At 35.4% G+C, this 18,595-nt stretch overlaps 1 protein-coding gene across 1 annotated transcript in view; it reads right to left on the bottom strand.

Moving 5' to 3' along the window:
• SLC23A3 (solute carrier family 23 member 3) overlaps positions 1–18,595 on the bottom strand; it is a 144,013-nt gene that overhangs the window by 66,159 nt on the left and 59,259 nt on the right. The window contains exon 8 of the mRNA XM_053712425.1: positions 2,401–2,654. Coding sequence (XP_053568400.1) covers positions 2,401–2,654 — 254 coding nt within the window. The remainder of the gene's footprint in view (positions 1–2,400; positions 2,655–18,595) is intronic.

The following is an 18,595-nucleotide window of genomic DNA, read 5'->3' on the forward strand; positions in this document are numbered from 1 at the left end:
ATATATATATATATATATATATATATATATATATATATATATATACTTTAAATAATAGTTTTGCTTGCCTCATGGGGCCCCCTGGCCCAGTGGGCCCCTGACAGGATTCACCCTTTTCACCCCCTTATGGCGGCCCTGGATATATATGGAAATATGTTTTTAAAATAAAAATAACATTGTCCTGTATGTGAAGAACACTGGAATGTGAAATATTTACAGTAAATAAACAGTAAAACACATTATTAAATATTATTATTTCATTTTAGACACATATATATATATTATAGCCCTTTGCAGTGAAATACATGAAAAAAAATATGAATATTTATGTTACTAATTTTTATCGGATAGTGTTTATATGAATGTAACAGTTTATTTTAATCTATTTACGTTGTGTTTGGTGCAACTTTTATTTTAGCACTAACCATTTACACAAGGCCTTCAGTCCCACTAACTATTGTGTTAAATTTGATTGCGCTCAAGCTAACATGTTTACTTTCATCTTGTAATACGCACGCAAATTAATGCACCCGCAATAATATCCAATAAATTAATGTCCTTGCGCTGGATATTGGATACCGATTTGCTACGCTGTCCCATGTTAGCCTATGGGAGTAAAAATTGCGGGAGATGGGTGAAATATATGTGCCGCCTTTATATGCGGCGTCGCCGGCTTTTGTGGGCGACGCCGCATATGTAATGGAGTCCATTGTGTTTAACTATTTCAATTGCTTTTGTTTGTTTTTTCACTGCAAACAGCTGAAAGTCTATGCATTTTGACAATAAACCTGATTTGCAATGGGGGTTGAATAATTTTGATTACAACTGTACAGGACAACAGTGTTCCCTCTAAGCCCAGATTTCTGAGCGGCCCAGCAGTGAAACAGTTAATAAGGTATCCACACCTTGCAGTCTGCATTGTATAGTGTTTACTAATTGCTCTAATTAACTTTAGAAATATATATTTAAAATAAAAAATAAAAAATTTCTATGGGAAGAACATCAGAATGTAAAATATACCTAAGACGCTTCAAGTTGTGCACTTTAGGGTGCACGCTTTAGGTCTAACGTGATGTTGGGTTAGCGCACATTAAGAATCAGTTATCTTAAGATGCATTATTGATATAAAATATTGAAAAATATTAATAATAGATACTGTAAAATATGCATATATTCTAAGGATTATTTACAATCATTATTATTAATATGTTTTAATATTTAATATTTTAATAATGCACTTTAAGATAACTAATTTTTATGTGCGCTAACCCGACATCGCTTTACACCTAAAGCGTGAAACCCGAAGTGCATTACGTATATTATATATTTCTATGTTCTTAACATAGAAAAAAAATACTTTTTATTATTAAATGTATATGATAATGTTAATGTAAATGTATATCTATACCTACGTATCTATGTGAATAGATAGGTATAGATATATACAGATATAATAAAAATAACATTGTCCTGTATGTGAAGAACACTGGAATGTGAAATATTTACAGTAAATAAACAGTAAAACACATTATTAAATATTATTATTTCATTTTAGACACATATATATATATATTATAGCCCTTTGCAGTGAAATACATGAAAAAAAATATGAATATTTATGTTACTAATTTTTATCGGATAGTTTTTATATGAATGTAACAGTTTATTTTAATCTATTTACGTTGTGTTTGGTGCAACTTTTATTTTAGCACTAACCATTTACACAAGGCCTTCAGTCCCACTAACTATTGTGTTAAATTTGATTGCGCTCAAGCTAACATGTTTACTTTCATCTTGTAATACGCACCCGCAATTTTCTTATATCGCGCATGCTAATGTTGGCATGACGCTTGTAATCCAGCCCATATTGATTGCTATACACAATTAAACATTATATACAGATGTTAAAGGTACAGATGTCATCTAGCCCACATTGATTGCTATACACAATTAAACATTAGATACAGGAGTTAAAGTTAAATCCTTATGAAACCAAACATTTTTATTTTATGATTCAGATAGAGCAAACATTATTAAATAACTTTCCAATTTACTTCTGTTATCAACTTTGTTTCATTCTCCTAGTATCCTTTATTGAAGAAACATCAAGGTAATACTTGGAGCTAGCTGAACATATCAGTAAGCCAATGGCCAGAGGCATATATAAGCAGCCACCAATAGCAGCTAGTTCTCATCTCCTGAGCTTACCTAGGTATGCTTTTTAACAAAGGATACTAAAGAAATAAGCAAATTAGATAATAGAAATACATTGTAAAGTTCTTTAAAATTATTTGCTCTATCTGAATCATGAAAGAAAAATTTTGTGTTTCATGTTCCATTAATGGTCAGTTAACAAAGGTGATATAGACAGTTGAACTACAAAGGGCACTTTGATATTACCTGTGTGAGTCCTACCATGCCCGCATTAGTAATGCTGGATCCTACACCACAAATGCTTCCAAGGACTCCCGACAAGATATTCCCTACACCTTCCATGGAGATCCCCCGGTTGCAAGCATGAGAGGGAACGGGTGGGCTCGACATAACCCGAGAGCACAAAATATAACAGCCCAGAGAAGACAAGCTGGAAGTTACAGTCATAGCAATTCCCACAGTCAGTGTCTGGAAATTAAACTGAGGCCAACCAAAGCCACCTGTAGGAACATACAGAGGCATAAATAACTATTTAGAACAGATATATTTCTTTACCTATGCACTTATCACAAAAAGACATTAGTAACATTGTCACACACCAGACGCAGTACTGTGCAGCTTCAAACAAGAATAGAGTATGTGCGTAGCCACAAGCAGGTAGGTGCACATATCCTCCAATCACTGGCCACATCTTTAACTGGAGCAGCATGGGAGTGCTGTAGGAACATGAACTTTACTATGTATTTAATACCAGCTGGGATTAAAAATAAAGGCCCCTTTTTTGCTTGTTTTGCGCTAGATTACAAGTGGTGCGCTAACTGTTGCACACGAGTGATAAAAGTTTTTTTGCGGCTCTTTGTTTATGTCGTCAGTAGTGTGCATATTACAAGTTGAAAGTAAACGCGTTCGCTTGAGCGCAATTGACTTTAATGCGCATTGGGAAAGAGCAACTTCAGAGCTCTAGTTAACTGGGATGCTCGATAATCATCTATCCATCTATCCATCCATCCATCCATCTATATATATATATATATATATATATTTTACAAAAATCACATATATATACTGTATATATATATATATATATATATATATATGTATATATATATATATATATATATATATGTGTGTGTCTTTAAAGGGACACTGAACCCAAATTTTGTCTTTTGTGATTCAGATAGAGCATGCAATTTTAAGCAACTTTCTAATTTACTCCTATTATCAATGTTACTTCATTCTCTTGATATTTTTATTTGGAAAAAAAAGGCATCTAAGCTTTTTTCTTGGTTTAGAACTCTGGACAGCAGTTTTTGGTTGGTGGATGAATTTATCCACCAATCAGCAAGGACAACCTAGGTTGGTCACCAAAAATGGGCCGTCATCTAAACTTACATTCTTGCATTTCAAATAAAGATACAAAGAGAATAGAGACAATTTGATAATAGGAGTACATTAGAAAGTTGCTTAAAATGTAATGCTCTATCTGAATCACAAAAGAAAAAATTTGGGTTCAGTGTCCCTTTAAGAATAAATAGAACATATTCTGCTATGTGAAAAACATTGGAATGTGAAATATTATTATTTTATGTTGGGTTAGCACACTTACGCCTAGATTAGAAGTTTTGTCAGTAAAGACCTGCGGGGCTAACGAGCCTTTTTTTTTTCCAGCGCACACTTTAAACAACGCTGGTATTACAAGTTTTCTAAATGGCTGCGTTAGTCTCAGAAAAGTGATCGTTGAGCAAATTTAGCTCCACTTCTACCTGTAATACCAGCGCTGCTTACGGTAGCGGTAAGCTGGCTAAAACGTGCTCGTGCATGATTTCCCCATAGGAAACAATGGGGCTGAGCCGGCTGGAAAAAAACCTAACACCTGCAAAAAAGCAGCGTCCAGCTTCTAACATAGCCCCATTGTTTCCTATGGGGAAATAAAAGTTATGTCTGCACCTAACACCCTAACATGAACCCCGAGTCTAAACACCCCTAATCTTACACTTATTAACCCCTAATCTTCCACCCCCCGCTATCGCCGACACCTACATTATATTATTAACCCATAATCTGCCGCTCCGGACACTGCCGCCACCTACATTATCCCTATGAACCCCTAATCTACTGCCCCCAACATCGCCGAACCCTACATTATATTTATTAACCCCTATTCTGCCGCCCCCAACGTCGAAGCCACCTAACTACACTTATTAACCCCTAATCTGCTGACTGGACATCGCCGCCACTATAATAAATGTATTAACCCCTAAACCGCCGCACTCCCGCCTCGCAAACACTATAGTTAATTTTATTAACCCCTAATCTGCCCCCCCAACGTCGCCGCCACCTACCTACAATTATTAACCCCTAATCTCACGCACCCAATGTTGCCGCTACTATAATAAAGTTATTAACCCCTAAACCTAAGTCTAACCCTAACCCTAACACCCCCTAAGTTAAATATAATTTAAATAAATATAAATAAAATTACTATAATTAAATAAATTAATCCTATTTAAAACTAAATACTTACCTGTGAAATAAACCCTAATATAGCTACAATATAACTAATAGTTACATTGTAGCTATTTTAGGATTTATTTTTATTTTACAGGCAACTTTGTATTTATTTTAACTAGGTACAATAGCTATTAAATAGTTAATAACTATTTAATAGCTACCTAGTTAAAATAATTACAAAATTACCTGTAAAATAAATCCTTACCTAAGTTACAAATACACCTAACACTGCACTATCAATAAATTAATTAAATAAATTAACTACAATTATCTAAAATAAAATACAATTAAATAAACTAAACTATATTACAAAAAAAACAACACTAAATTACAAAAAATAAAAAAATATTACAAGAATTTAAATCTAATTACACCTAATCTAAGCCCCCTAATAAAATAAAAAAGCCCCCCAAAATAATAAAATTCCCTATCCTAAACTAAATTACAAAGTAATCAGCTCTTTTACCAGCCCTTAAAAGGGCTTTTTGCGGGGCATTGCCCCAAAGTAATCAGCTCTTTTACCTGTAAAAAAAAACAAATACAATACCCCCCCAACATTACAACCCACCACCCACACACCCCCTACTCTAAAACCCACCCTATCCCCCCTTAAAAAAACCTAACACTACCCCATTGAAGATCACCCTACCTTGAGCCGTGTTCACCCAGCCGGGCACCGATGGGCCAGAAGAGGATATCCGGACCGGCAGAAGTCTTCATCCGATCGGGGCAGAAGAGGTCCTCCATCCAGCAGAAGTCTTCATCCAAGGGGCATCTTCTATCTTCAATCAATCAGAGCGGGTCCATCTTCTATCCCGCCGACGCGGAGCCATCCTCTTCTTCCAATGTCCTAACGAAGAATGACGGTTCCTTTAAATGACATCATCCAAGATGGCGTCCCTCTAATTCCGATTGGCTGATAGGAATTAAGGTAGGAAAATTCCTATTGGTTGATTTAATCAGCCAATCAGATTGAAGTTCAATCCGATTGGCTGTTTGGATCAGCCAATAGAATGCGAGGTCAATTTTATTGGCTGATCCAATCAGCCAATCGGATTGAACTTCAATCCGATTGGCTGATTAAATCAACCAATAGGAATTTTCCTACCTTAATTCCGATTGGCTGATAGAATTTGAGGGATGCCATCTTGGATAACATCATTTAAAGGAACCGTCATTCTTCGTTAGGACATCGGAAGAAGAGGATGGCTCTGTGTCGGCTGGATAGAAGATGGACCCGCTCCGATTGATTGAAGATAGAAGATGCCGCTTGGATGAAGACTTCTGCTGGATGGAGGACCTCTTCTGGCCCATCGGTGCCCGGCTGGGTGAACACGGCTCAAGGTAGGGTGATCTTCAATGGGTTAGTGTTAGGTTTTTTTAAGGGGGGATCGGGTGGGTTTTAGAGTAGGGGTGTGTGGGTGGTGGGTTGTAATGTAGGGGGTGGTATTCTATTTGTTTTTTTTTACAGTTAAAAGAGCTGATTACTTTGGGTTAATAACTTTATTATAGTAGCGGCGAGGTTGGGTGCGGGAGATTAGGGGTTAATAATTGTAGGTAGGTGGCGGCGATGTTGGGGGGCAGATTAGGGGTTAATAAATATAATGTAGGTGTCGGCGATGTTAGGGGCAGCAGATTAGGGGTTCATAGGGATAATGTAGGTGGTGGCGATGTCCGGTCGGCAGATTAGGGGTTAAATAATTTTATTATAGTGTTTGCAATGTGGGGGAGCCTTGGTTTAGGGGTTCATAGGTAGTTTATGGGTGTTAGTGTACTTTGTAGCACTGTAGTTAAGAGCTTTATGTTCTGGCGTTAGCCCATAAAACTCTTAACTACTGACTTTTATATGTGGTAGGTGTCTTGGAGGTAGAGGGCCTACCGCTCAATTTCTCCAATACTTGTAATACCAGCGTTAGCCAAATCCCATTAAAAGATAGGATACGCAATTGACGTAAGGGGATTTGCGGTAGCCTCGAGTCGCGGAAGAAAAGTGAGCGGTGAGCCTCTACCTGCCAAACTTGTAATACCAGCGTTAGATAAAAAGCAGCGTTGGGACCTCTCAACGCTTCCTTTTAAGGCTAACGCAAAACTCATAATCTCGCCATTTGTTAAATGCAATTGGGTTCGCACACGAATAAGTGTGTTAGGTTTTTTTCCCTTTTTTATGCTCCATTGAAGTCTGTGGGGGAATACATTATCACGATATTCAAAGTTTGGTCCGTTAGCACTTGTGTAAAAAATAAATTGCGATAAATTGCACTGCACTCAAAATCTAGCTCTTTGTTAGCTGTCATTTGATTTGGTAAAAGATATACAATTATATATATGATGCTACAGTAAGAAATGTAGATTTATTTCATAAACATTTCACAAGTTGCTTACACCGGTTTACAAAGAGGTTTTACAAACCTTAATAGAAAGATATTTGGCCAATGTGGAGACTATTGTGCTTAAAGTGAATGTAAATTTTGATGCTAAAGTGCCCGGTTTAAAATTTGATTAAAAACAGGGGCACTTTAATTCATCAAAATTTACATTTCACTCCTGTTGAGAAAAAAAAACTTACCTTTTAAACTTCACAGCAATATGGGTTTATTGCATAACTACTAATAGCAAATAAGAGTGTAAAATTATCAATTCATTTTATTTGTATAATTCACATTTTGTTTAAGTCCAATTACTTTATTGTAGTAATAAATAAGCATTGTGATTTCCATATTTAAATTGCGTTCAAGTTTCATAATTTAAAAGTGAGGCCAGAGCCATTTTGTTTTGTAGCAAGAAAGTTTTTAATTTTAAATTCTAATTATCCTTTTCTAGTGGATGATTAGAATTTAAAATTAAAAACTTCTTGCTAATGGCTGATTTTAATCTAATTTAAAATTAGGGAAGTGGCAATCCTATATATAGGGGTTCCGTACCGGAAATTCAGTGTGCGGCGGTGACCACATGAAGAGCACAGCTCATGTAAGAGAGCCGAAGAAAAGAAGATGTGGAGCGGAGGCAGCGGAAGATGGGCCCTGGCGTCAGGAGCCAGGACGAAGAGGGCTTTAACGTGCATGAAGATTGTGGAGCGGAGGAAGAGGCCTCCAAAGTCTACCTCTGTGGCCACGGAGATGGACCCCCAGTGTCAAGAGCTGGAACAAAGAGGGCCCAATGTCAGATCAAGAGGAGCCGGATTTTCGAACTGTGAGTATAACTTTTGGGGTTAGTTAGGGCTTTTTTCGGGTGGGTTTTTTATTTTTATGAATATACTTTTTTAGTTTAACTTTTATTTTTTAGGATAGTTTTTTTTAGGTAGATTTTGTTATTTTGGGGTGTGTGGGTTACTTGTATTGTAGAGGGGGGGGGGGGTTGTAATTTATTTTATTTTTAAAATATCTGAAATATCTTTAGCAATGCCCTTCAAAAGGCCCTTTTAAGGGCTATTGTAATTTATTTTAGGGTTTAGTTTTTTTTTGTTTTGGGTAGGTTTTTTATTTTATGGGACATGAAGATTAGTGTTAGGTATAATGGTAGTTTTTTTTTTTTTGGATACTGCATTTTATAATTTTTTGTAACTTAGAGTCTTTTATTTTATTCATTTTTTTTTAAAAAGTAACTTAGGAGTTTCATTTAGAGAGGGGGGGGAGGCCTTAGGTAGAGTAGCACTACTTTGCATTGGAAGTTGTGGTGGTTTAGGGTTAATAGTGTAGGGTACTTGTGGAGGGTATGTTGCTGTAGAGGGTTTAATAGGATAGTACTTGCGGTCAGCTAGTGGCGGTATAGGGGTTAATAGAATAGCACTAGGTATTTATTAGTGTAGTGTTAGTTTACGATTGTGGAGTACTTCGGTTTAGGGGTATTAGGATTAGTGGTTAGGCACACGGCAGTTATATTTTCAGGGATTTTATTACAATACATCGCCAATATGGGCGGTGATTCTGGGTGTTATACACAGCATCGCCGACCAATGGCATGTGTAGTAAACGCCTCTCTGCAATGCCGCTATGTTAGAAGCTTGGAATATTTCGACAGGCTCACTTGACATAGCGGTGTTTTCCTTGGAATATTTTGCCGCCTTGTAGCACTTTCGATCACTATATATTTTTCCACTTGTGTGCTTACTGCGTTCAAAGTAAAAAATTAGCACAGGCGCATTAACACTGGTATTACAAGTTGAAAGTAAAACGATAGGGTACAAGTGAAAGACTAAGGCGCACTAACTTCAGGACTTTGGACATCATAACCACGCAAACTACTTCTATGGGGTGTGCTAAAAAGCGCCACAGAGAACTATTAGTTATTGCTTGCACGCTAATCCGACTGTGTTTGGTCAACTGCAACAAAAACAAAGTTAATGAACACAAAGTAGCACACCCTCTCCACAAGATATTAATTAAAAAACCATGCTCAAAAGTATCAAAAGTAAAACAGTGTAAAAAAAAAAATTAAATAAAAGCAAGCGGGGTAAAAAAACACAATAGAAAAATCCGCAGGTGCAGAAGTCCCAAAGTCTCTTAATAATCCAAAGAAAGTGATCCCAATAAAATCATACACAGCACTCGTGAGACTGTCACCAAAGATCTCTGGTTCCCTTGAAAATCACGGAGATCATATACAGTATAGTCAAGTGCAGCTCCTTCCAGAAGGTAACTGAATAAACTTCTAAATATTGAGACAAGAGAAAAAAAAGAAGCGCAACTGCAACTCACGTTAAAAGTCTAATTTAATGCAAATAAAAACACAATGTAAGACATGCACTTACAAGATAAAAAGTTTTGAAAGGCACATAAAACATGAGGGAGCGTTGGTCCTGCTACCGTCTCTGCTCAGCTTGTCCTGTGCATATGCGTAGTTCCACTCGTTACTTTTGAGGCCTCTTGAGAAAGCTCTGCTAAGTTGGAGGGAAATGCATGAAGGTGAAACCATTCCCGGAGGCCACCACTCTAATCAGGGTGCCTGCACCACCGGTTTATCTTCAATTTACCCTATCTGCTGAACTACCAAGATCTGTGACTAACTTGGGAACTGTGTGGTCTGATGTGTATGTCACGGGAAGATCAACAGTAACGAGTGGAACTATGCATATGTACAGGACAAGCTGAACAGAGACGGTAGCAGGAGTAATGCTCCTTCATGTTTGATGTGCTTTTTAAACCTTTTTATCTTGTGAGTTCATGTCTCACGTTGTGTTGTTATGTGCATTAAATTAGACTTTTAACGTGAGAAGCAGTTGCGCTTCTTCGCATTAGGAATACTTCAAATTCCTATGTTCTTCTCATAAAAGAAAATGTTATTTTTAAATAAATAAATATATATATATATAAATATTTTTTGTAATATATATATCTATACCTATACAGGGAGTGCAGAATTATTAGGCAAATTGTATTTTTGAGGATTAATTTTATTATTCAACAACAACCATGTTCTCAATGAACCCAAAAAACTAATTAATATCAAAGCTGAATAGTTTTGGAAGTAGTTTTTAGTTTGTTTTTAGTTATAGCTATTTTAGGGGGATATCTGTGTGTACAGGTGACTATTACTGTGCATAATTATTAGGCAACTTAGCAAAAAACAAATATATACCCATTTCAATTATTTATTTTTACCAGTGAAACCAATATAACATCTCAACATTCACAAATATACATTTCTGACATTCAAAAACAAAACAAAAACAAATCAGTGACCAATATAGCCACCTTTCTTTGCAAGGACACTCAAAAGCCTGCCATCCATGGATTCTGTCAGTGTTTTGATCTGTTCACCATCAACATTGCGTGCAGCAGCAACCACAGCCTCCCAGACACTGTTCAGAGAGGTGTTCTGTTTTCCCTCCTTGTAAATCTCACACAGGTTCTCAATGGGGTTCAGATCAGGTGAACAAGGAGGCCATGTCATTAGATTTTCTTCTTTTATACCCTTTCTTGCCAGCCACGCTGTGGAGTACTTGGACGCGTGTGATGGAGCATTGTCCTGCATGAAAATCATGTTTTTCTTGAAAGATGCAGACTTCTTCCTGTACCACTGCTTGAAGAAGGTGTCTTCCAGAAACTGGCAGTAGGACTGGGAGTTGAGATTGACTCCATCCTCAACCCAAAAAGGCCCCACAAGCTCATCTTTGATGATACCAGCCCAAACCAGTACTCCACCTCCACCTTGCTGGCCTCTGAGTCGGACTGGAGCTCTCTGCCCTTTACGAATCCAGCCACGGGCCCATCCATCTGGCCCATCAAGACTCACTCTCATTTCATCAGTCCATAAAACCTTAGAAAAATCAGTCTTGAGATATTTCTTGGCCCAGTCTTGACGTTTCAGCTTGTGTGTCTTGTTCAGTGGTGGTTGTCTTTCAGCCTTTCTTACCTTGGCCATGTCTCTGAGTATTGCACACCTTGTGCTTTTGGGCACTCCAGTGATGTTGCAGCTCTGAAATATGGCCAAACTGGTGGCAAGTGGCATCTTGGCAGCTGCACGCTTGACTTTTCTCAGTTCATGGGCAGTTATTTTGCTCCTTGGTTTTTCCACGCGCTTCTTGCGACCCTGTTGACTATTTTGAATGAAACGCTTGATTGTTCGATGATCACGCTTCAGAAGCTTTGCAATTTTAAGAGTGCTGCATCCCTCTGCAAGATATCTCACTATTTTTGACTTTTCTGAGCCTGTCAAGTCCTTCTTTTGACCCATTTTGCCAAAGGAAAGGAAGTTGCCTAATAATTATGCACACCTGATATAGGGTGTTGATGTCATTAGACCACACCCCTTCTCATTACAGAGATGCACATCACCTAATATGCTTAATTGGTAGTAGGCTTTCGAGCCTATACAGCTTGGAGTAAGACAACATGCATAAAGAGGATGATGTGGTCAAAATACTCATTTGCCTAATAATTCTGCACACAGTGTATATCTATATGAATATATATAGATATTGATATATAGAGAGACAATAGAGATATATATTGTATATACAGACAAATATTTATGTGGAGAACATAGGGACTTCAAGTACTTCTATACAAAACAATTTTTATGTTTCAAGGTGTTTGTCTGGAAAGGGCTCAAAAATGTATATACAGTATACATGTCTATATATATATGTGTGTGTGTGTGTGTGTATATATATTTATTTATATATATATATATATATATATATATATATATATGTGTGTGTGTGTGTTTGTATATATATATATATATATATATATATATATATATATATATGTGTGTGTGTGTGCGCACACATATTTACATATATAAACACATAAATACACATGTATACACATATATAGACGTATATAGGCATATATGCATACACAAAATAAAGTGTGTAAATGATATCCTTTGGAGAAAGCAAAGAAAGGAAACACAATAGTGAAACCCTGTAAAATATCAAATGCAAATAATAAATGGAGCCGTACTCACACAGCTAAGAGCTCTTAGTTTAAAAACCCATGTAAATAATCCTTGTACTGAAGGAGGACATGCAGAGCTCATAAATAGTAATGTAAAAGTATTTATTAATACAATTAAAATCACTCACGTAACAAACCAGACCTCACAGCAGAAGGCGGTATACAGTTCAACCCTAATAATGACGTATGAGTCCAAAAGTTCTATCACATCCGACGTACATTTTGCCAGGGAGTTCCTGGCTTTTTCTAATTAGTTAGTGTCTGTCACTCTTGGATTACTGATCCTAGATACCAACATTGTTTAGCCCCATTAAGGAAACTGCAATCACTGCAGGTCTCAAGCAGAGCATGATCTGTGAGCCAATTAGGAGCAGCAGTTGCTTCTGGCCACCAATCACCAGCCATGTGTTGCTCAGAAGCACCCAAACTAATGAATTAGAGCACGTCATGTCCCTTTTATACAAAGTGTGTTATTTGTTCATAAGCATTATGCCATTAGCTTTGATGCACTTCCAAAATTCTGGAATTTTAGATATGCATTTTGAAGGCAAACTGTAGTTTGCTTATTAAAGGGACATGAGACCCTTTTTTTTCTCTCTTTCATGATTCAGATACAATTTTAAACAACTTTCAAATGTATTTCTATTTTTATATTTGCTTCATACTCTTAGTATCCTTTGTTGAAGGAGCAGCAGTGCACTACTAGCAAAACACATCTGGTAAGAAGCATATATGTGCAGCCAACAATCAGCAGCTAACTCCCTTTACTGCATTGCTGCTTCTGAACATCCTTGCTTTTTAACAAAGGATACCAAAGGAACAAAGCAAATGTGATAACAGAATTAAATTGAAAAGTTGTTTAAATTTGTATGGTCTAGCTGGAACGTGAATTAAAAATGTTGGACTATGAGTCCCTTTAATATATTCTAGTAAAGTGCTCCAGGGGAAAAAAGGAAATTAACTATACTTCATCTGCCTATAGTATAATTATAATCCTAAGGAAAAGAAGGAACATAACTACTAAATCTTGCCTATGGTTGTACGGACAACATTGACCTTCAGAGCCTTAAAGGGACTTGAAACTCAATTTTTTTTTTCTTTCATGATTCAAATAGAGCATGTGATTTTAAACAGCTTTCTAATTTACTTCTAATTTATTTTGCACTCTTTAAGCAAATAAGTGCACAGTGCATACAGTCAGCACCAGTCTAGTCTAGGCTCTGAGATTGGAACCAGGTACATGCACACGACATGCACACGACATGCACACAACACCAATGGCATAGCTAAACAAGGTGGAAGAAATATTTTTAAAAGGTGATCTATAGAGCAAAGTGTGTAAAAAAAGATTGACTTTTATATCTCTTAATAATGTTTTTCTATGAAAAATGATGATTAAAAAAAGTTTTATGTTAATTAGAAGGTAATTCGTGTAATATTCTTGGAGACAATTCCCAAAGATGTTTTGGCAGAATATGACAAACCTCCTTTAAGCTTAATGTGACATAAAACCAGTGTTAATTTTGTCAACTCAAACTAGACTAAAATGAGTATAAAACTAAAGAAATTCTGATGACTAAAATACGACTAAAACTAAAATTACATTTTAGTCAAAAGACAATGACTAAAACTAAATCAAACTTTGCTGACAAAACCATTTCATGCAAGGTGCTATAATCAATCCATATCTAATTACTGCTCTTTTATCACATTTACGAAACTTAATTTTATTAAATTTTAAGATAAATGAAGACGTTATATACCACAACAGTTAAATCTCTATTGCATGTTCAAACCTTAATACCATAAATAAAAACAGGTTAATAAACTTTTACTCCAGGAGTATATGAGTTTGGAAGTTCTAGAGCAGTGCTAATATTGTTGCGAAATTGATTCTTCCTATAGAAATAAGCATAACCCACGAGTATGGGTTTAAGTTATGCTGTGTCTGTGCTAGCTACAGAAACTTTGTTGTGCTGAGTTACTTGATACTTGTGTTAATTATTAACAGAGAACTGTTAACGTTTTTATATTGGGTAATATGTGCAATACAGCCAATACAGTTTAGCTTTTTTATATTTTAAAGTTGCACTTCTGTTTGTTTATGAAACTTGGTTTTATTTAATTTTAAGTTTAATAAAGATGTTACAAATCACAACGGCTAAATCTGTGTCTGTATTGCAGGTTTAAACCTTAATACCATAAATAATAGCAGGTGTTATGTTTACTCCTGGAGTATATAATCAGTTTGCAAATTATAGAGAAATGCTTAAATAATGCATTACACTTTATCTAAACCCCTTAGATTTCAGTCGACTAAAACTAAAACAATTCAGATGACTAAAATACGACTAAAACTAAAACAATTCAGATGACTAAAATACGACTAAAACTAAAACAATTCAGATGACTAAAATACGACTAAAACAATTCAGATGACTAAAATACGACTAAAACTAAATTAATTCAGATGACTAAAATACGACTAAAACTAAATTAATTCAGATGACTAAAATACGACTAAAACTAAATTAATTCAGATGACTAAAATACGACTAAAACTAAAACAATTCAGATGACTAAAATACGACTAAAACTAAATTAATTCAGATGACTAAAATACGACTAAAACTAAATTAATTCAGATGACTAAAATACGACTAAAACTAAATTAATTCAGATGACTAAAATATGACTAAAACTAAAACAATTCAGATGACTAAAATACGACTAAAACTAAAACAATTCAGATGACTAAAATACGACTAAAACTAAATTAATTCAGATGACTAAAATACGACTAAAACTAAATTAATTCAGATGACTAAAATACGACTAAAACTAAAACAATTCAGATGACTAAAATACGACTAAAACTAAATTAATTCAGATGACTAAAATACGACTAAAACTAAAACAATTCAGATTACTAAAATACGACTAAAACTAAATTAATTCAGATGACTAAAATACGACTAAAACTAAAACAATTCAGATGACTAAAATACGACTAAAACTAAAACAATTCAGATGACTAAAATACGACTAAAACTAAAACAATTCAGATGACTAAAATACGACTAAAACTAAAACAATTCAGATGACTAAAATACGACTAAAACTAAATTAATTCAGATGACTAAAATACGACTAAAACTAAAACAATTCAGATGACTAAAATACGACTAAAACTAAAACAATTCAGATGACTAAAATACGACTAAAACTAAAATGGCATTTTAGTCAAAAGACTAAATCGAAATTTGTCGTCATAATTAACACTGGATAAAACCCAATTTTTTTATTTTATGATTCAGATAGAACATTAATTTTTAAACAACTTTCCAATTATCTTCTATTATCAATTTTCCCCCGTTTTCTTGTTATCTTTTGTTGAAAAGCAGGGCTGTAAGCTCAGGAGTGTGCACGTGTCTGCAGCACTATATGGCAGCAGTTTTGCTACAATGTTATACATTAGCAATTAGATGGCAGCACTATTTCCTGTCATGTAGTGCTCTAGACATGTGCATGTTACCTATCTAGATATCTCTTCAATATAAAATAACAAGAGAACAAAGTATTCTCTATCTGAATCATGAAATAAACATTTTGGGTTTTCTGTTCCTTTAACAATAAACGTAGCTTTAGTGATTGAAAACATTTTTTCAAAAATGAAAAAGTTTATATATTGTTGAAGTTTTCTTTTGGTTGGAATAAAGAAAATGTGTGAGTGCAATGTTCCTTTAACATGTTGGCTTTTTTGTTTGTTATTGGCTATTCAGGACAATTTTAAAGGGACATGAAACCCACATTTTTTTCTTTCATGATTTAGAAATGTAAACAACTTTCCAACTTACGTCAATTATCTAATTTGCTTTATTCTCTTGGTATACTTTGTTGAAAAGCATATCTAGATTGGCTCAGTAGCTGCTGATTGGTAGCTGCACATAGATGCCTCTTGTTGATTGACTTACCCATGTGCATTGCTATTTCTTCAACAAAAGATATCTAAAGAATTAACACCTAGATTACGAGTTTTGCCCTAAACAGGGTGTGAAACTAATACCAAAAAAGTTGTGTTATTTCACCCTCCATAGCCCTGCCATTACGAGTTACTGAAAAGCCTCCTTGTGCGTGCGATATGGTGACGTTAAAGAGACATGAAACCCAAAAAATGTCTTTCATGATTCAGATAGAGAATACAATTATAAAGAACTTTCTAATTTATTTCTATTATCTAATCTGTTTGATTCTCTTGGTATCATTTGTTGAAGGAGCAGCAATGCACTTATGGTTTCTAACTGAACACATGAGTGAGCCAATCACAATCAATATATATGCAGCCACCAATCAACGGCTGAACCCAAGGTTCTCTGCTGCCCATGAGCTTGCCTAGATTAACCTTTCAGCAAAGGATAACAAGAGAAGGAAGCAAATTAAATAATAGAGGTAAATTGGAAAGTTGTTTAAAATTGTATTCTCTATATGTCCCTTTAAGCTCCATACCGCACAAAATCCAAGGGCTGCTTTGATGTGCTCATGCACGCTTTACCCCATAGACATAAATGGGGAGAGAGTGTTAGAAAAAAAACTAACACTTGAAGTGCGGAATGAAAAAAAGTTACGTTTAAACCGAACACCCTAACATAAACCCCAAGTCTAAACACCCGCCCTAATCTGCCCCCCGACATCGCCGACACCAAAATAAAGTTATTAACCCCTAACATGCCGTTCCCGACATCGTCGACACTAATAATAAAGTTATTAACCCCTAAACCGCCTGCCTCTCACATCTCCACAACTAAATAAACCTATTAACCCCTAAACCTCCAGCCACCCACATCTCCACAACTAAATAAACCTATTAACCCCTAAACCTCCAGCCACCCACATCTCCACAACTAAATAAACCTATTAACCCCCTAACCGCCGGCCCCCCACATCGCAAAACACTAAATTAAATATTAACATTTACACCCCCTAACTTTAAATTAAAATTACAATATAACTATATTTAAATAAATAAAAACTTACCTGTGATATAAAAATAAACCTAACAAAATATAAATTAACCTAACCTTACTATTTTAATAAAATAAAAAATACTACCAATTCAAAAATCTAAATTACAAATTTAAAAAAACCTAACACTACGAGAAAAATTAAAAAAATCTAAAATTATAAACACTTAATTGCAAAAAATAAAAAACACTAAGCTTACAAAAAATAATAAACAAAATTATCAAAAATAAAAACAATAACACCTAATCTAATAGCCCTATAAAAATAAAAAAAGTCCCCCCCCCAAATAAAAACACTCCCTAGCCTACAATAAACTACCAATAGCCCTTGAAAGGGCATTTTGTAGGTCATTGCCCTAAGTTAAACAGCTCTTTTACCTGTTAAAAAAAATTACAAAGTCCCCCCAACAGTAAAACCCACCACCCAACCAACCCCCCAAAATAAAAAACCTAACTCTAAAAGAAACCTAAGCTACCCATTGCCCCTAAAGGGGCATTTGTATGGGCATTGCCCTTAAAAGGGCATTCAGCTCTTTTTCATTGCCCTCAAAAGGGCATTTAGCTCTTTATCAAAAGCCCAAATCCTAATATGAAAAAAAAACACCCCAAAAAATAAACAAAATACCTAACACTAACTCCAGAATATCTACTAACGTTTGCTAAAGTCTGGACATCCAGGAGGCGAGAAGTCTTCATCCAGGTGGCGACATCTTCATCCATCACGGGGGCATCTATTATCTGCATCCCTGATTTGAACAGCCAATAGGATTTCAGTAGCTCTCATCCTATTGGCTGTTTTGAACAGCCAGTAGGAATTTAGACACTCTCATCCTATTGACTGATTTGAATTTGAAGAATCAAATCAGCCAATAGAAATGCAAGGTACGCCATTTTGAAATTGCTACCTTGCATTGAAGCTTCAGTGTACGACAGGGCCTGTATGAAGAGGACGCTCCGCGCTAGATGTCTTCGCTGCTCCACTCAGCAACCGTGAGTAGATATTCTGCGGTTAGTGTTAGGTATTTTTTTTTTTTTTGGGGTGGGTTTTATTTTCAGGTTAGGGTTTGGGCTTTTGAAAAAGAGCTAAATGCCCTTTTAAGGGCAATGAAAAAGAGCTGAATGCCCTTTAGGGGCAATGAGTAGCTTAGGTTTTTTTTTTTTATTTTGGGGGATTGATTGGGTGGTGGGTTTTAATGTTGGGGGGACTTTTGTATTTTTTTTTTTACAGGTAAAGGAGCTATTTAACTTAGGGGCCCCCTACAAAAGGCCTTTTTAAGGGCTATTGGTAGTTTATTGTAGGTTTGGGGGTGTTTATATTTTGGGGGGACTTTTTTATTTTTATAGGGCTATTAGATTATGTGTAATTGTTTTTATTTTTGATAATTTCGTTTATTATTTTTTGCAAGCTTAGTGTTTTTTATTTTTCATAATTTAGTGTTTATTATTTTTTGTAATTTTAGATTTTTTAATTATTCTCGTAGTGAGGTTTTTATAAATTTGTAATTTAGA

The sequence above is a fragment of the Bombina bombina genome, chromosome 1 (assembly GCF_027579735.1).
Source record: "Bombina bombina isolate aBomBom1 chromosome 1, aBomBom1.pri, whole genome shotgun sequence".
Lineage (NCBI taxonomy): Eukaryota > Metazoa > Chordata > Amphibia > Anura > Bombinatoridae > Bombina > Bombina bombina.